Source organism: Pogona vitticeps, chromosome 4 (assembly GCF_051106095.1).
Source record: "Pogona vitticeps strain Pit_001003342236 chromosome 4, PviZW2.1, whole genome shotgun sequence".
Classification (NCBI taxonomy): domain Eukaryota; kingdom Metazoa; phylum Chordata; class Lepidosauria; order Squamata; family Agamidae; genus Pogona; species Pogona vitticeps.
In genome coordinates this window covers 114,148,789-114,168,751 of record NC_135786.1, presented here as the reverse complement: position 1 = coordinate 114,168,751, position 19,963 = coordinate 114,148,789, and the positions used below count along the sequence as shown (strand labels likewise).

The window sequence follows — 19,963 nt, the reverse complement described above, 5'->3', positions numbered from 1 at the left end:
GTGGCTGTTAAAAGGCACTGTAGGATTTCTCTGTTTTTCTCTCGTATTGAAAGGATGAAAGCCAGCGTAATAGACTGCACTACATTATTCTCTCTCTCTCTCTCTCTCTCTCTCACACACACACACACACACACACACACACACACACACAGAGAGAGAGAGAGAGGGAGAGGAAGAGAGAGAGGGAGAGAGAGAGAGTATTATAGGGCAGTGCAAAATAGTTAGTGTATGTAGTATTTCTAAACTGGCAACCAGGAATTTCTCAAGCTGTGTGCAGCAACAAAAATAGTAGTGCACAAAATACAGAAAAAAATGGGATTTAAAAAAATTAAAATAACAGATGTCTCCCATGCCCAAATCTCACTAAAAACTATGCATTAAAATCGGTGGATGATAATAGACCAGTTATGTTTTAATGCCAAAAAATTCATAAGGATTTGTGCCCTGGCGTATGGGGTGGGAATTCCCAGTCCTCTTCCTTGACATGGACTTTTCTTTAAGGTGTCCTTCTGAGAAAGCTGGAAGCTGGGATCCGTGGCATCAGTCATGTTATTGTGGATGAAATTCACGAGAGAGACATTAATGTAAGTTACTTCTGCCCACTATCCAAGCAGAGTTTGTTTCCTGCTTGATGCTCTTCTGGATATTTTGTAGGGTTTCCTCCTGTTGTGTTGTGTTAAAGGCAAGAAATGATTCTCCTGCAGTTTTGATATGTTCTCCCCATATGGGATTTAGGCATACTTGCATTTGTCTTGCATAAGAAGCAGGTTGTCTCATTAGTTTGGGAAGTTTTCTTGTTCATTTCTACTGGCACTAGAAAATATGTTTCCAAAACCTAGAAGTAAACATAGTATCTCTTTGTATAAACCATGACCAGAAAATTGCTGAACAAAGTAATCAATGTTTTCTTTAATATCGAGCAAACCTAAAAGATGCACTTGGAAATACCTGGGAAAGTATCTCAGCTACTTTTCTTTTGGGAGAGTAACTGAAGACTAATACATAGAGGTGCATAGTTTTGTGTTTTTTGAATAGAGCTGGGAATTCTGGGAGTTGTGGTCTGAAAGATAAATCTGCTTACCTCTAATCTATGCAATATATTTTGAGGTTCATAGCCTCCACAAACTTGTTGTATAATAAAAACAAACAGAATTAAGACCAAAAGTGTTATAGAACCTTAAAGAGTAATACATTTATTTCAACTTGAGCCTTTTCCTTCCTCAGACATACGGTGTACAGTAGTTAGATCACAGGTTTATATGCTCAGAGACTATGTAAACCTGTAACCTAATCATTGTGCTGCATGCCTCTGAGGAGTGAGTTAGGTACCTGGTTGCAGAGCCAGCGGTTAAGAGCTTGAGTCCCCACTGTGCCTCCTGGAAGGAGAGCCAGCCTGTGTGGCCTTGGGCCAGCTGCGCAGTCCCAGAAATGCCCCCAGAAGACGGGAAGACACTTCCGAGCATTCTGTACCTGTAGAACCCTGACAAGGGTCGCTGTATGTCAGAATTGTCTGGATGTCACACACACAAAATGCCTCTGAGGAGGTGGATTGTAATCCATGAAAGACCACACTGAAATAATCCTTTTGTCTTCAAGGTGCTACAAGGATTTTGCTTTTATTTTACTTTTTTCTTTTGCTATATTTGCTTCAGTAGATTAAAATGGCTACCTCTCTTGAAACTGTAAATATGTTTTTTACTCTTGTGAATTTCCAGGTTCAGATAGTTACTATTTTCTTTCTACAGACGGACTTCCTGTTGGTGGTTCTGCGCGATGTAGTTCAGGCGTACCCTGAAATCCGAGTCATCCTCATGTCTGCTACCATTGATACCAGCATGTTCTGTGAATACTTCTTTAATTGTCCCATCATTGAGGTTTTTGGCAGGACATACCAAGTGCAAGGTGATTGATTGCCCATAGGACTATTAGAAAAGCTGTACCTCTTTGTTTTGGGCAGAGTAGAGGAGACTATAGACATTAAGTCTTACAGTATTAAACTCTAACATAAAATGTAGAGCTGATATAATTGTACTTCTAAATGCAAACAACAAGACTAGAAAGTTTATACATGTACTAGAAACAGAACAGTACACGAGACTAAACGTAGAAAATCTCTGTTTGATTTTTCCTGTTATGTGGAGAAAAAAGCTCCAGCAATTTGGGCATAATGGGTTACTGGTTGTACGATTTTTGTAAATTGTTGTGTTACTCATGAGAGGAAAGAGTCCATATCTGCAGGATCCAGCAGGTACCCCTGGTGGAGATTCGTTTTAAGCAGTTAGAAGCTATCTTAATACACATTGTAACCTAAATGTTCTTTTGTTTTAGAGTATTTTCTAGAAGATTGCATTCAGATGACTAAATTTGTTCCTCCACCAAAGGACAAAAAGAAGAAAGATAAGGATGAAGAAGGTGGTGAAGATGATGATGTATGTGGACAAGGGTTTTTTCTCCCTCCATGTATAAAATTTTAGCACTTGTATGAATCAGGCAATTACTGGTAAGGTAAAGGTTCCCCTTGACATTTAGTCCAGTCGTGTTCGACTCTAGGGGGCGGTGCTCATCCCTGTTTCCAAGCTGTAGAGCCAGCATTTGTCCGAAGACAATTTCCGTGGTCACGTGGCCAGTGCGACTAGACACGGAACGCTGTTACCTTCCCTACTCGCATTTTTACATGCTTTCGAACTGCTAGGCTGGCAGGAGCTGGGACAAGCGACGGGAGCTGACTCTGTCGCATGGATTCGATCTTACGACTGCTGGTCTTCCGACTTCGCAGCACAAAGGCTTTTGCGGTTTAATCCACAGCACCACCACGTCCCTACTGGTAGTGTAGAATAGATACACTTTCTTTGTAATAGTATGTGGTTTTGTTTTATGGTTTTTGCAGCGTTTTCAAATTTCTACATGTATGCTCTTCTAAGTCTTGACTGATTTTTTTCTTTATGATGGGCACAAATAAATCCTTCTTCCATGTTAAAATTTTACAACAAAGTCCATTAGAAGCTGTAGTTTTTTAGATTTTACAACCCAGTACTTAGTAGTAAAAATGTTACATTGTGTTGACTTTCGTTTATAGTGAAGCTCAGGTATTTGAAAGACACCTGCCAGCTGCGGTTGCCTCTTCGTTAAGTTTCTTACATATTTGGCAGGAGTGCTCTTTTTTTTTTTATTTGTTCATGCGTTTATTGTACTAGTGTTTTATGATTTTGTGTAATCTGCCTTGGGTATTGAAGGAGGATGTAAATGTTCAAAATGAATGAGATTTAGATGAAAACCTAATTTTCAGTCCTCCTATTTGGACTTGTTTCTAGTGTCTCTGAAGAGGAAGTTATAATTCTGCCAGGAGATTGTACAAAAATACTGTTTCAAAAAGAGGAGGAGATTCTCATGGGCCATTTTTTTCTTGTGTAGGCCAATTGCAACCTTACCTGTAGCAGTGAATATAGCCCAGAAACAAGACACCGTATGGCCCAGCTGAATGAGAAGGAAACCCCCTTTGAGCTCATTGAGGCTCTGTTGAAGTATATTGAGACCTTGAATGTTCCAGGAGCAGTTCTTGTCTTCTTACCTGGCTGGAATCTGATATACACCATGCAGAAATACCTGGAAATGAATCCACACTTTGGTACAGACAAGTTTATCTTTTCTTCCTGTAATTTCTCCCCTTTTTTTAAGTGTTTGTAAAGATCAAAGAGCTTCCCTTGTATGGAAGGAGTGCATAACTGCAACTAGTTTTGGGTTGGGGTGTGCAGTTGTTTGGGCTTTTACAATGTACCCTTCTGTGTGCTCTTACTGTAGGAAGCCAGCGGTACCGAATTCTTCCTCTGCATTCCCAGATTCCTCGGGAGGAGCAGCGCAAAGTATTTGACCCAGTGTCTCCTGGAATGACCAAGGTGAGCTTTCCTCATGTGTTCCAAAGAGGGATGAGGAGTAGTCTGGGATAATCTGGGGATTCATGTGTGGACAAGGTCTCTTCCACAGCCTTGTATTCAAAACAGTTTTGTATTTGAACTTCTAGGTAATTTTATCTACCAACATTGCAGAGACCAGCATTACCATCAATGATGTTGTCTATGTCATTGATTCTTGCAAGTGAGTTCTTGATTTTTCTGTTTCCTGCATCTGCATAGTTGGTATTGTATTATCATGCAGTGTTCCCTGTTTGCCAGAAGATTATGTATTAAGTTGAGAGAGCCATTTTCAGCTTCAAAGTTTTGAGCCAGCTGGCTAATATACAGAGTCTACTGTCTTGATAAACATTTCCTGGGTTATCATGTAGTGATACCAGGTGAAGGCATCTCTCTGCTCATCCTCTGTATGACACTTAACTTGTATTTATTTAAGACAAGCGGAACTGGCAAAGCCATTTTCTACATGAAATTAGGAATGTAATACAAAATGCAACAACATGAAAACAATAAAAGAGTGGCACAAGGCAGGTAAATCAGTTTGAATACCAGAGTAGTGCTTTGTAAGCAATGATACTGAGCAGAATAGTGTCCTTGTCAGCTGGAGTTATTTGATTTGGGTTGAGGTCAAAATCTATGTGGGAAATTACACCCAGAGTGGCTGAGCTGAGCCAATCTTTTCTAAAGGTCACATGTAATTTGAGCCTGAATTAAAGGAAAATTCAGAGCCTTCTGGATTCGTTCTCATGGTACCCCAGGATAGGCTGCAGTGGAGGGAAAGAGTAAGCACCAGAACTTCTATTGGATTCCACTGTTATTCACTGAGTACTGCTGTTGTGGCCACTGTGTCCCATGGGTTGACCTCGAACTGTTTCTTTTCGTTAATGCATCACAAGCCATACTGTTCTCCCAAACATTGTGTGTTTGTGTGGTAAAAGTCAGCAGATCCATAAAACATGGGCTCAGAAATAGTGAGATCCAGCCTTCTACTAATTGCCTAAAGATTTGAAGAACCTCATCTTATTCTGCAAAACAGTTTTCTTCTAGTATTTCAGAACTTGTTGAAAATGCCATTTCCCCAACTTTGCAGACAGAAAGTGAAGCTGTTCACTGCTCACAACAACATGACCAACTATGCCACCGTGTGGGCCTCAAAAACCAATCTGGAGCAGCGGAAGGGACGAGCCGGCCGTGTCCGGCCAGGGTTCTGCTTCCATCTCTGCAGCAGAGCTCGCTATGAGAGGTAGGCAGCTGACTGCGCTCTAGAGCAGCCATTCTCAGTGGGAGCCATATACCCCCTCCCCGGCAGATGGGCACAGACTAGAAACAGTTCTTCACATGCCACCTTATAGGTTCATTATATGACTTACCGAATCCTGATTCAGCCTGTACTTTGTTCATATTGTCTTTATGGCCATGGCCAAAAAGAGGTTGAGAATGGCTGCTCTAGAGCTATTTGAATGAACAGGTAAACTCAACTGGATTAACCAAATAACCTGAACACACAGGAATTAGGTATTAGGAATAGGGTAGACACAGAGAAATGAGCCCATGGCTGTAAGTCTGCATTGATTTCCATTGTGCAGTTCTATCATGTAGCTATATTATTCAGCATTTGGTTTTATCCCACTTCCCAGCCCAAAAAGGTTCTTGAAGTGGCTTGAGTAAGATAAATTTGAGAAGACAGTCCTTTGCTGCAGTCTCACGGTGTAAAAAAGATGGGAAGCAGGGCTGGTCCTTCAGTTGCACTGCTGGAATGGCCCTGCTTCATATTACATCATTCTCTGCTGTAGCCTCTTAGAATTTGTAAAAGTTGGAATGAAACAAACTTGTGCTCTTTGCTTTTACTATTGGGCAAGTGTCCACAAGTGCTTGGATCATTTCTACTCTCATGAAAGGCCAGAATAGCTTTCTGTACATACAAGGTAAGTTTGCTGAGGTTTTGCTTTAAAAGAAGGTAATTGGATTAACTGTTAATTCTAAAGACGTCTTCTGCCTGCCACCTTGTTCCTCAGTACTCCCCTGCTTTAGGACATCTCCTGCCCGCCACTTGCAGCCTGGCTCTGATTCGGAAAATGAGCTGGGAAAGAGAGACTGTCCTGAAGCAGCAAAAAAATGCAGCATGAAAAGGGGAGAGCAGGGAGTGGGCTGAGGAGATTTTCCAAACGACTAGCACTTCTGTGTGTAGGAGGGACATGGAGAGCATTGTTGGCAGGAAAGGACAAGAGCTAGCTATGGGGATGAAGAGCCTGACACTTGTTCATCTTCCCTTCTGCCTCCAGGCTTGAGACTCATATGACCCCTGAGATGTTCCGAACGCCCCTGCATGAAATCGCTCTGAGCATCAAACTGCTGCGACTGGGTGGAATTGGCCAGTTCTTGGCCAAAGCTATAGAGCCGCCGCCTCTGGACGCAGTTATCGAAGCTGAGCACACTCTCCGAGGTCCTTACCTGACTCTTTCCATCGGCTGGAGTAGACAAGGACAGTGGTCCTTGTTTTTAATCTCTTGTGTTTTGTACTTCCTGTCATTCACATGTAATGTGTGCACATGAAGACAATGTCTGATTTTTCCACAGTTGTTCACAAGTTGGTTTCCACCATGCATGTACCCATGGGACTGCCTCTGAAAACATTGGCAAGTCTGAACAGAATAGCCAGATGGGAGTTCAGGAAATGGGTATTCTTCCCATTTCCCATGTAAAAGAAAAAAGAAAAAACCCAAACTTCCGTTCTTCACTATTGTTCGTGGGAACAAGGCCTAGTTTTCAGGCCTTTGGTTTAAAAGTGGGGTGAAAGGTGCCATGTGGGAGGATTAAATGAAATAAGAGTTTGGAATAAATGTAGATGATATTTTAAAAGGACAAAATTTGTAATATTGCTATAATAGGTATAGATTTCACATTTTTTGCCTAATCAGAGCCCACGGAGGCTGCAGTGGATTGGAAAAGAACCATATTTTGAAATAATTTGGAGGAAGGGATCACTGAACAAAGTATGGAACTGTGCATAATCTCTAAATCATGTGTAGGGAAAAATGCATTTTTATATGTTAGTACTGAAAATCTTATTCAGTTAATTTGTCTTCTGAAAATTATGCACCAGAATTTTCCTCACTTTTAGCTTGCTATCAGATACTGATGAGTAATCACTCTTAATTGATGTTAATTGAATTTTCCTGTTGCAAACCAATACCTCCATATACACTACTTCATAAGCAGTCACCTTTCCCCCCTCAAATATGTGGGTCTTTAAAGAGGTTATTGGTTCTCTTGGTTATTTCATTTTTTGAGCCTGCAGCCCTTCCACAATTATTCACCATAATAGCAAATGGTTTTTGGTGATGTCTGGGTTAGTTTTTCCATTAAAAAAGGTGCTATACAGTATTACTTTTTTTTAAACCAAGAAACATGTAATGGTTAAATGCAGACAGTAGTTAACAAAAGAACTTGAGAAATCCAGTTTATTCTAGATGAAATGAAAGAGAGTTGGATTCTATGGCAGTATTTTCTATTATACCTGCAATCCTCAAGCCACGACAGCCAGGCAAGTCTTCCCCTTTGGACTTCAGCCCACTCAGCTGCTGCTTTAGTGAGAATTTCCAAGCAGGACAGGGCAGCAACTGTGTTTCATTTTCTTTCCATTTTTATGGTTTTATGCTTCACCACTTGCAAGGTTAAATTACATTGGTTACTAATGAGTTTTACTGACACATTCCCTTCCACTTTTTTTTAAAAGAGCTTGATGCCTTGGACTCTAATGATGAACTCACACCCCTTGGACGAATTTTAGCTAGGCTCCCAATTGAACCTCGCCTTGGGAAGATGATGATAATGGGTTGTATTTTCTAGTAAGTGGCATTTAGTACCTTTACAAAGATATGTGAATATAGATGTGGGGAAGCACTAATTCCAGTTGGGTTCTAATTTGGAAGATATGGGCTGTTACTGATGTTAATGAATTTTGAAAGACATGAGTCTAATTATTGTGTGTAAAGATTTCAAATGCAGAAGTGTGTCATGTTTGTGTCCAGGATTTATGGAAATAATTCCCACTGCCATCTGTGCCCTCCCTGCCGCCTAATACAAGTGAATTCTGCACAGTTTTGCTAATAACAGATATATCAAGTTTTATTGAAGCACCTGCTGGTAGCAAAGACCGTGAGACGAGAATGTTCTGTGTTTTCTGTTTCAGTGTGGGAGATGCGGTATGTACCATCTCTGCAGCCACCTGCTTCCCTGAGCCATTCATCAGTGAGGGGAAAAGGCTGGGCTATGTCCATAGGAATTTTGCTGGAAACCGGTTTTCTGATCATGTGGCCCTGCTTTCTGTGTTCCAAGCTTGGGACCATGCAAGGTAAATTGGCTTAGAGTAACATAGGTGAGGAAAAGCTGTGTTACCTACAAAGCATTAAATTGACACTTGCCCTGCGAAGTGTCTCTACAGTTAGCTTACACATTCACCTTGTTTCTTTTGGCAGGATCGGTGGAGAAAACGCAGAAATACGTTTCTGTGAGAACAAGAGACTGAACATGGCAACACTTAGAATGACTTGGGAAGCCAAAGTCCAGCTGAAAGATATTCTTATTAACTCTGGATTCCCAGAAGGTGAAAACGCAGTAAAATAAAAATATAGCTTTTGGCAGTGAGCAGGCTGGAGGTGGCTTTTTCATGTTTTGGGGGCTGGATAGTGGGAAAGAGCTTTGTTAAATGTATACATAGCACTTGCAGGCTTACAACAAATTTCATTTGATAGGATTGGTTTTCGTCAATTGTAAAATTTCAGACAAAAAAAACCCTGTTAATTGTACACTTTATATGGCAGTTGTTGGCAGGACAATGCAAAGTCTGTGGAAACTGTGCAAAAAGAATTAGTGCTAGAACTTAGCCCAAGGAAGGTCTCTTATTTTCTGTCCAGAAAGTATTTCCATCATTTATTGCTGTCAATTAGTATCTCATTTTTGGACTGAATTCCACAAATACATAATGGATTTGCAAGTATGTGGCAAGAATTTTGGCTCTGCAGTTACTAGATTGGTTGTTCCAGTCTCCGGGAGGTCTCCTCTCCCCAGCTGCCCTGGCTTCTGTCTCCTTGCAGGGGGACAGGAAATTGGCATTTTAAAAGGATAGTTGAATAGTGTTTAAATGCCTTAGTCTTTTCAGTTCATCTGTTTTTTTGTGAGCTTTGAACTCTAAGCACACACTAATTCTGCAAATATAAAAGAGATTTATTTGCAGTAAATACTGATTCTACTGTTTTGTGAGATGCAAACAAAAATCAAGCTTTCTGTTCTCTTCCCAGAATGTCTGATGACGCAAGTATTTAATAACACTGGACCAGATAATAATCTGGATATTGTCATCTCTCTCCTGGCTTTTGGCTTGTATCCCAATGTGTGTTTCCATAAAGAGAAGAGGAAGATTCTAACTACTGAGGGGCGGAATGCACTCATTCATAAATCTTCTGTTAATTGCCCATTCAGCAGTCAGGACATGAAGTACCCTTCCCCATTCTTTGTTTTTGGAGAAAAGGTAAGCAAGTGTGGAATAAATCCTGGGTTACAATTTGCCTCGTCTTTCGTTACTTTTGGAGTCTACTATGTGTGGTGGTGAGTGTTTAACTGAGAAATGTTTCCGCTAAGGTTTGAGAACTGCACGCTTTGCTACCTTGTTCTAACATTTAGATTATTTCTTTCCTTACAAATACAGGGAAACTGGATGTGTGTGTTCTGGTCCAATTTAATCAACATAGCATTTTTCATTAGCATTATATACAGCTTTGTGCCTTCTAGGTGTTTTGAACAACAATTTCCATCATCGTTCCCACTTACTGTGCTCATGGGAGCTGATGGAAATGATTTAGAATAAATTTTCTACACTTTTTAAAATTGAAGTTTGAATAGTTTTTGTTGCTCTATTTGAGGTTTTGTCCCATATAATTTGAAAACATGTTTTATGTTTTAGGATGGCTGAGGCAGGGTGGAGGGAGGGAGCAGGCAGAAATCAGTTGAAGTTAGACATAAAGAACTCTGCTTTTAGTAGACCTAGGTTTTTCCTCCATTCCTCTGATTTCTGAACCCTTTAAGAAGTTGGGATAGCTTCAGTATCTTCTCTGATATTTGAAAACTTTTAAAAATGAGGACACTACTGTCATTTCATACTATGCACCAGATTCTATGTTGGCATCAAGGACACAGGCCTCTGTATGTTTCTCTGCCTGCAGATCCGGACTCGAGCCATTTCTGCCAAAGCAATGACCTTAGTGAGCCCCTTGCAGCTGCTTCTCTTTGGCTCTAAGAAAGTTGTATCTGATGGTGAGATTATAATATTGGATGACTGGTATGTAACTTTTGGCTAACTGTAATTGTTAAATGTGGGGGAAAGGCTGTGGGGGAAAACAGCTGGATTCATAGCTTACAGTGCTAGATAAAGAAGGAATGAATGTTGTTGGAGCATTATCCTTGTACTTGTGTTAAAAGAATTAGTTTAAAAACACTTTCAATCATTGTTTGAAATACTGAGATAGTTGATGGACTTCTCAGAAACTTGGGTTTCATGCTTTCACCGTACCAACCTTTTATTTCTAATTGTTACTGTTTTGTTGTTACTTTGATGAGCTTTATGTTATTTTTCATTCTAGTATGGGACTGCTTTAGTCACTTATGCTTGGGACTGGATAAGGAGAATGCAACCTTATTAGTTCTCCTGCACCTTTCAGCAGTGTTTTATACCATTGATTATGGTATCCTGTTGGATCACTTTGCTAGAGTTAGCTGTTGAGAGTACTGGATTACAGTACAGTGGGGTCTCGACTTATGAACGACCCTACTTGCGAACAATTCAACTTACGAACCTGCCCGATAGGGAAATAAGGACTCGACATACGAACTTCCCTCGAGTTACGAACAGGAAAAAAGTGCCCCCTCCCTCCCCTTAGAGGCTTCTGGAGGGGGAAAAAGGGTCAGAAACTTAAAAATAAATAAAAGAAAGTCACTTACCAGGCCTTGGTAGCCCCCGAACTGCAGGAAAAAGAGCAGCAAACAAATAAAAGCTGACACCCAGAAGGGAGCCTGGCAGCCATTTTGTGCTTTTCTCTGCTCCTGCCCCCTCCTCTCCCCGCCTAACAGTGGCACAGGTACAAATGTAATAAATATTTTCTGTTTGCAGGAAAATGATTTTACATAAAAGTACATATTTATTTGTTTGTTTGATTTATATACTGCCCATCTAGAACATGTGTACTCGGTGGTTTATACAAAAAACAAAAATACAAATATAATGAAAACATAAATATATTAAAAGATACATTAAGATGTATTTTCTTAATGATCTTTGTAAAAAAGAAACTTAAAAGACATTATGCGCTGATGTTGGAGGTAACCTTGCAGTTCTGTACCCTTATTTGTGAACCTCTGTACCAGTAGCATCTCTCTGATTATTAGTACTCTGATTCCAACATAATCAAAGTTGAGGTTAATTGCAGCGTTGATGCATTAAAGTTAACAAGGGAGGGAGAAGAAATCCTAGCAATTATTTATTGGGTCTGAGGGAATGTAATCCAAGAACACTGGGAAGCAAAGTAAATTTTACAATTTGGCTCCTTTGCCTGTCAAACCAATTTAAAGTATTCAGCATAATACAAAGCTACAGTTACCACACTTTCTTGGGGGATGTAATGATATGTCTTAATAAACCCTTAACATTGTTGGTCAGCACTCAGTTCCCTAATACAATGGGAGGACATGTTAGGGTTGCAGTGAGTTCTACTCAGAAGAGAACATTCTAACTGTTCAGAAGAACCACCTCCTTCAAAGTAATCGCCTCAGCCAAGTAATATGTTGTGTGCATCCAGCTTCTAATCTGCTTTCTGTGTTTCAGGATCAAACTGCAGATGCCCCACAATGCAGCTGCTTGTATCACTGCATTGCGTGCAACAATGGAAGCCCTTGTGGTGGAAGTAACTAAAAATCCAGAAATAATCAGTGACTTAGACCCACTGAACAAAAATATGCTAAATGTAATTGGGGAGATCTCCAAGCCATTAGCTGCTGGCATCAACCTCACAGCAGGCAATATGAGGTTAGTTTTTGCTGTCATCTTATAATCATGAGGAAGTGCTTAGCCTTTTTTCAGATTTTCTGAGATGGGTGAGCAATTACTTTTAATAAGAACTGCTCGAGATATGGTAGGGTCCTGCTTAAAATAAGGCAGGAAGATAGAATAAAAGGGTAATTTCAACAGTGCATGAAACTACAGGGTGTTACAGGGATGCATATAAGGAAACTGGTAATGTAACATGGTACCCAGTATGGTGTCATGGACAGTGATGGATTAGGATTCAGGAGAGCTGAGTTTAAATCCCTGTTTAGTCACAGAGACTCATTGGGTGGGATGGCACTGAGAAAACCAGTCCTTAAGTGTCTTACTTTGAAAACTTTATTAGGGTTGCTATAAGTTGAATCCAATTTGATTGTACAGAAAGAAAATAACTTCATGCATGAGTAATTTGAAGATGAGATGATCAAACTTACAAATACACGTATTTTCAGAAAAGGATTCCTGCTTTGGGGCAGAGTATAATAAGAAGGTAAACCATAGATTTCAGGATATTTACCCAACTGGATGATTAGATGAGGAGTGGCAGATATTTAATTATGATATAGTAAAAGAAACCTTACAATTACATATTCATCAAATTTTTGAAATCATTTGAAAGTACATTCAGTAAATAGCAGTCATTGACAAGAATTCTAGTAAATATAGCACAGTAAGTCACAGATAAGAGTAGGCCTATCTGAATCAATGGAATGTAAGGGGTTAAGTGACCCATAATAATTCAGGGGGTGTACTCTAGTGCAGTTTTCAGCACTAAGCAACAGGACTGTGGCTACTGTGTTCTGAATGAGGCTCCATTTCCCCTTAAGAACCAGGTTTGCATCGTTAGGGGAGCTGCTTGATCTGGGGCTGATCTTGCATGAACAGGCTACACATCAGTAGTTTGTGTTGCCTTTCACTTATTTCAGCTGATGCATCAGCCATGTTATCGTGAGTGGTGACCTTACCTCAATTATATGTGCCTTTGCCATGTTTAGGTTGGTTTTCTGTTATGTAGTCTGCATGGGGCTTAATTTTTAAATGCATTTGAAAACTTTAACTGCAGCAGCAACAGCACTGTTGACTAGTTGTTGCGGAAGCATTAAAACATTTCTTTTCCTACCAGTTTGTTTCCAGGCCAAATTTAAAGTTTGGTTTTGAGTTTCAAAGCTCTAAAAACAAGCTGGAACTTGGAGTGTTTTTCTCCACATGAGCCTGCCTTGAGGAGGTTATTTTTTTGTCAGAAGGCCTTCTCTGACTACTTTTCTGACTAAACCTAAGCACATAGCCACCAGACAAGGTCTTTCCAGAAATTCCCTCAGCCTATACATATTGGGCTTTTAATGGGATTTGATCTGTATTTGAAATTACATGCTCCCTGCTTTTGTTTAAGTTGCTCATTTTTATTAGTTTTTATTGTGCTGCCTGTTCTTTTACATGATTTATCAACACAGTGAAGTATTTGTTAAAGGACAGCATATGCATTTGAGTTACAACAGAAAGCAATAATAATTAGGGATATAAAATATAAACACAATGTTCAGTAGAAGGTATTATGACAAAGACCATGCCAGAGAAGCAGGCTCCTTTTATCCCCGCTCAAGAAGGAGCTGAAAAATATGCCAAAAAAGGACTGTTGTGGGATGTTATTTATAAATGAAAGGCTTGAAACAATTTGGGCTTTCGATAATATACAGTGGTGCCTCGCATTACCATGTTAATTCATTCCAGCAAAATCGCTGTAGAACGATTTTAAAGCGATTTTAATAAGCCCATAGAAACACATTAAAACCCGGTTAATGCGTTCCTATGGGCTGGAAACTCACTGTCCAGCGAAGATGCTCCATAGCGTGGTCATTTTCACTGCCTGTGCAACGAGGAATCCGTCCCAGAAAACAGCGGGTGGCCATTTTGTTTACCCGGTGGCCATTTTGAAACCGCCGATCATCTGTTAAAAAATCATTACTTTGCGAGAATCAGTTCCCGAAGCAGGGAACCGATCATCGCAAAGCGAAATTCCCCCATAGGGAACATCATGCAAAAACATCGACGTCAAGCGGTTTCGTCGTTAAACGGAGTGCCCGTCTTGCGGGGCACCACTGTACCAAGAAAGGGAATAAGGTATTTCTATAAAGTTGCAAGTACTATAGATACATTTAAACTCTTAGAATGCTTGATATTTGAGTATGAAAATGAATAAGGGCACAGTTTTTCACAGTTCAGTTTATCAGTGTAAAATAAAGTTGTTTGACTTTAAAGTGCAATGTTCCAACTAGCTCTACACCTCATACACGTGGTTCTCCCCCCACCCATGGGTTTCCATCACGACCTGAACCAAAGGGGCTGAAAACAATCACTGTTGCTGCAGAGGAGGAAGGCTGCGCAGAGGGCGGTAGAGTTGTGCAGCAACACATCTTAGAGGGAACCTTAGTTAAAAGCCATAACTGTATTAACAGATTGAACACATCACCAAAAATCTTTAATTTTTGTTCTTAGGTATGGTGACGGCCCTCGTCCACCCAAAATGGCTCGATATGACAATGGAGGCGGCTACAGAGGAAGAGGAGGTGGTGGTTACAGGGGTGGATATGGAAGTGGATATAATTCTTACCGTGGTAGCCCTTGGGGAAGAGGATACTCAGGTGGTGGTGGTTTTCGAGGTGGTGGAAACTTTCGTGGCTCTGGTGGAGGCTATCAAAGTGGTGGAAATAGAGGTGCTGGCTTTAGAGGAGGCTGGGGAGGTAGGGGTGGCTACTGAAGAAATGATGATATCCGAGCCCAAAATGATGCATGATACCACCCAAACCATTTCTTTGCTTTTAATGTGGAAATGTTCAGTCATGGAGTTCACAACAATTTTCAACATTGATTTGAATTTTCGTATTCATATAGAATATTCAGATGGTTGTAATGGTATTCCATATGGTCATATGAATCCTAATAAACCATGTCATTTTTTTAAATGGACTGATAATGCACTGGGATATTTATCTTGATATGGATTTAAATGTCTGGTATTTTTAATGCTTATAAGAAATATAAATGGAACAACTCAAAATTTTGAGTAAATTTAATCTGTCCTGCCAAAAGGTATCAGTACTGTACTAGGTTCAGGATGCAAGACGTAAATAATGTATTTTTTTAATGCTGCTTTTCTGTAACTGGGTGTATCTTCTATAATGAAAATGTAGTTATTTCCAGTCCCAAAAATTAATGTATTTTATAGCAAAAAGTGTGTTTAAAATCAGCTGTAATCTGTCCTGTCAGTTCCAAACGTTAGTAACTTCCAACCCTTTCTGAAAGCAATCTGGAAGGCAGGACTTGGAGTTTCAGGAGGACTTTATTCCCTAGGTTTGGGGTGATAGCTGTATCTTACTGTGAGACTTGTCAAATTAACACTGAGTTGGTGTCATTAGGGAAGTACCCTCTGTGAGAGGGTTTGCCACCAAGAAGCAGACTTCAGTGGAAAAGAACAAGATGACAGGCCGATTTGTAGGGTCAAGACTTTTAGAATGTTAAATGACTTGATTGCAGTGGTTCTGGAAGGGTAGATGTGAATGTCAACACATGAAGGTTGGACAGCCACTAATGCAGGTTGCAATTTATCCTTAGTTCACACCTTTATCTAGTCTTTTACTAAAACTGCATTCATTTTTCATTATGATTGTGGCCAGTTGCCTTATGCTGAAAAGGTAATTTGACCCTCTGTCCCTTCTCCTCCACTTCAGCTGCTCTTTCCAAATGCACTAAACCTGTTATATCAACTGCTGAGTAACAAATCAACACTTAGTAAATACCATTAATTCAGTGGGTCTACACCAGCTCCAACTGCCAGAGTAGTTTCAGTGCCCTTCATTCATTCAAAAGTCAAGTTTTTGGGTTTGCTGCAAATGCATCTGCTAAAATAAAAAGATGCTTATTGTTTGCAATTCAAAATGAGAACAGTGTTTCTACAAGTAATAGACACTGGTATTAAAATGCTGTCAAAGTTGTTTAATATGGAATGTAACCAAGGAAAAATTCCTATACAGTCAACCCTCGACTTATGAACTGCCCTACTTGCAAACAATTCAACTTAAGAACCGCTCCAATAGGGAAACAGGGAACCCAACATGCGAACTTACCTCCAGTTACAAACAGAAAAAAAAGTGCCCCCTCCCTCCCCGCCTCTCAGCTGAGGGGAAAAAAAAGTCAGAAACTTAAAAATAAATAAAAGAAAGTCACTTACCAGGCCTTGGTAGCCCCCAAACTGCAGGAAAAACAGCACCAAACAGCTAAAAGCCGGGAACCTGGCAGCCATTTTGTGCTCTTCTCCGCTCCTGCCCCCCCTCTCCCTGCCTAACAGTTGATCGGCTGGCTCTTAAGAGGCTTCCAGAGGCTTGCTCAGCACCTAAAAAGTCAGGGGAATAAAGCTGCAAATAAAAAATTGCTGCTTTTCCCTTGCCCCCGGGAGGCTTCTGAAAGCGGGGGGAGCTTTATTCCCCTCCTTTTTAGGTGCTGAGCAAGCTTCCGGAAGCCTCTTAAGAGCCATCTGATCAGCTGTTAGGCGGGGAGAAAGGGGGGCAGGAGCAGAGAAGAGCACAAAATGGCTGCCAGGCTTTTAGCTGTTGGTGCTATTTTTCCTGCAGTTCAGGGGCTACCAAGGCCTGGTAAGTGGCTTTCTTTTATTTATTTTTAAGTTTCTGACCTTCCCCCCCCATACGAACGCATTAATTAATTTGCATTCCTATGGGGAAATTTGGTTTCGACTTACAAACGTTTCAGCTTACGAATGGACTTCCGGAATGGATTAAGTTCGTAAGTCGAGGGCCCACTGTAGAACGTTTGTGATTCATATTTATAACAATTCTGCAATGACTATTGCAGAAAAAGTGCAACAAATGTAGGGTACTTAGCCTTCTGAGCGAAGTTTTAAGTATCTTTGTTCAATTTATATATGAAAGAATTAAAGTACAATGTCAGGATAATATAAACAACACACAGCTTGGAATTAGGCCAGGAAGGCACACAAGATCTTCGCATTGCGATGATTGCGGAACAGCTGATCGGCGGTTCCAAAATGGCTGCCGGGTGCAGAAAATGGCCGCCTGCTCAATTTTTGTGCCCTGCCCTCGCTTACTGAGGCGGCGAAAATGGCGGCCGGATGGAGGATTCCCCGCATAGTGATGAGTTTTTCCCCAATAGGAACACATTAAATGGAGTTTAATTCGTTCCTATGGGTCCCCCCCCCCCGCATAGCGACGAATCTGGATAGCGACATTAATCCTGGAATGGATTAACGTCGCTATGCAGGGCACCACTGTACTGTATATCAAAGTCTCTATGCTTCATTGGCTAAGAAAACGCATTTGATACAGTTCAGCATCAGATTAGATTAGGCATCCTTCAGTCTCAATAGACTGGTAATGTGCTCTGAATAGAGGACTTAAAACAGCGTCTAGTGTGGCTGAGAAGGCCAATTCGAGAGTGACAATCCCTTCCATACTGAAGACAAATACAATCTGTCCCCTGTCCAGCTCCCTCAGCATCATAAATCAAAAGGGATATTATGCCAGTTATAGTAATGGTGAGGAAATGGATGTAGCAAAGAACTTACTTTTGGAACAAACAGTTAAGTTTTAAAAAGTTGGCAAATTTCTCAGAGGAATTATACCAGAAAGATATGGATGTCCCGGACAACCTGGAGAGTGAAGTGAAATGTGCCTTAGAAAGCATGGCTAGCAACACGGCTGGTGGGGGTGATTGCATTCCAGTCAAACTATTTAAAATCTTAAAAGATAACGCTGTTAAGCTTCTACACTCAATATGCCAGGAAGTTTGGAAAACTCAGCAGTGGCCAGAGGAACGGAAAAGATCAGTCTGCATCCCAATCCCAAAGAAGGGCAGTGCCAAAGAATGCTCCAACTACCATACAACTACATTCATTTCACATGCTAGCAAGGTTAAGCTCAAAATCCTACAAGGTAGGCTTCAGCAGTAAGTGGACCGACGACTCCCAGAAGTACAAGCTGGATTTCAAAGGGACAGAGGAACTAGAGACCAAATTGCTAACATGCGCAGGATTATGGTGAAAGCCAGAGAGTTCCAGAAAAACATCTGTTTCTGCTTCACTGACTACGCAAAAGCCTTTGACTGTGTGCACAAAAACAAACTATGGCGAGTTCTTAAAGAAATGGGAATGCCTGACCACCTTATCCATCTCCTGAGAAACCTATATGTGGTAGAGGAAGCAACAGTTAGAACTGGATATGGAACAACTGATTGGTTCAAAATTGGTAAAGGAGTACAATAAGGCTGTAAATTGTCCCCTGGCTTATTTAACTTATATGCAGAATACATCATGCAGAAGGCTGGACTGGAGGAATCCCAAACTGGAATTAAGATTGCCAAAAGAAATATCAACAACCTCCGATATGAAGATGATACCACTCTGATGTCAGAAAGTGAGGAGAAATTAAAGAACCTCTTAATGTGGATGAAAGAGGTGAGCACAAAAATTATCGGAAGCTCAACATCAAAAAAGCTAAGATCATGGCCACTGGTCCCATCACCTCCTGGCAAATCAAAGGGGAAGATACGGAGGCAGAGACAGATTTCACTTTCTTGGGCTCCATGATCATTGCAGATGGTGACAGCAGCCACGGAATTAAAAGAGGCCTGTTTCTTGGGAGGAAAGCGAAGACAAACCTATACAGCATCTTAAAAAGATAATTTGACTAACTTTGAAAATATCAAGGCATCACTTTGCTGACAAAGGTCAACATTGTCAAAGCTATGGTTTTTCCAGTAGCAATGTATGGAAGTGAGAGCTGGACAATAAAGAATGTTGACTGCTAGAGAATTGATGCTTTTGAATTGTGGTGCTGGAGGAGACTCTTGGGACTCCCCTGGACTGCAAAGAAAACAAACCTATCCATTTTGCAGGAAATCAACCCTGAGTGCTCACTGGAAGGAGAGATCTTGAAGCTGAGGCTCCAATACTTTGGCCATCTCATGAGAAGAGAAGGCTCCCTGGAAAAAGAGCCTGATGTTGGGAAAGTGAAGGCAAGAGGAGAAGGGGACGACAGAGAATATGATAGTTGGACAGTGTTATTGAAGCTACCAACATGAATTTGACCCAACTCCGGGAGGCAGTGGAAGACAGGAGGGCCTGGCATGCTCTGGTCCATGGGGTCACAAAGAATAGGACACGACTAAACAAGAACAAAATAGATGGTAAAACTAATGAAGTAGAAATTAGGAGTCTGTCAAGGATCTATCTTAGAGGGACGTGGTGGTGCTGTGGGCTAAACCGCAGAAGCCTGTGCTGTAAGGGATGTAGCTCTTCAGCTGTAAGATCAAATCCACATGACGGAGTGAACGCCCGTCACTTGTCCCAGCTCCCGCCAACCTAGCGGTTCGAAAGCATGCAAATGCGAGTAGATTAATGGGGACCACCTCGGTGGGAAGGTAACAGCATTCTATGTCTAAGTCGCACTGGCCATGTGACCATGGAAGATTGTCTTCGGACAAAACACTGGCTCTATGGCTTGGAAACGGGCATGAGCACTGCCCCCTAGAGTCGGACACGACTGGACAAAAAAATGTCAAGGGGAACCTTTACCTTTACCAAGGATATGTCTTATCTCCAGTTTTGTTTAATAATTATTCGAAAAAGTTTACGCAAAATACTGTTGCTGAGAGTTCTGATGGCATTAAATTAAACAGTGTACTTTTAAATAATATTAGGATAGGCCAGTGAGATAGTTCTGATTGCTGGAAGTTCAGGTGATCATCAAATACTGTTAGTTTGGTCCAGAGAAGAAAGTAACAACATGTGATTTGATCAGTGCTAAAAATGTTGGTAAGTAGAGGAAACATTAATATAAATATTATATGTAATATTAATATAGAGACTAAGTAGACAAATGTGTATCTGGGACATTTAACCAGATAGCCTGTAGTATAGAAATAAAGTAAAGAT

The 19,963-nt window shown here is 40.8% G+C and overlaps 1 protein-coding gene across 2 annotated transcripts in view; it reads left to right on the top strand.

The window, feature by feature from the left end:
* Window positions 1-14,967, top strand: part of DHX9 (DExH-box helicase 9) — a 37,444-nt gene extending 22,477 nt beyond the window's left edge. For both annotated transcript variants that reach the window (XM_020789732.3, XM_020789733.3), the window contains 15 exons: window positions 502-584; window positions 1,746-1,902; window positions 2,329-2,429; window positions 3,412-3,625; window positions 3,799-3,893; window positions 4,019-4,092; window positions 4,999-5,151; window positions 6,191-6,351; window positions 7,645-7,756; window positions 8,101-8,262; window positions 8,387-8,514; window positions 9,209-9,438; window positions 10,130-10,245; window positions 11,785-11,985; window positions 14,497-14,967. In XM_020789732.3, coding sequence (XP_020645391.2) covers window positions 502-584; window positions 1,746-1,902; window positions 2,329-2,429; window positions 3,412-3,625; window positions 3,799-3,893; window positions 4,019-4,092; window positions 4,999-5,151; window positions 6,191-6,351; window positions 7,645-7,756; window positions 8,101-8,262; window positions 8,387-8,514; window positions 9,209-9,438; window positions 10,130-10,245; window positions 11,785-11,985; window positions 14,497-14,758 — 2,249 coding nt within the window. In that variant the 3' untranslated portion in view covers window positions 14,759-14,967. The remainder of the gene's footprint in view (window positions 1-501; window positions 585-1,745; window positions 1,903-2,328; window positions 2,430-3,411; window positions 3,626-3,798; window positions 3,894-4,018; window positions 4,093-4,998; window positions 5,152-6,190; window positions 6,352-7,644; window positions 7,757-8,100; window positions 8,263-8,386; window positions 8,515-9,208; window positions 9,439-10,129; window positions 10,246-11,784; window positions 11,986-14,496) is intronic.
* The last annotated feature ends 4,996 nt before the right edge of the window (window positions 14,968-19,963 follow it).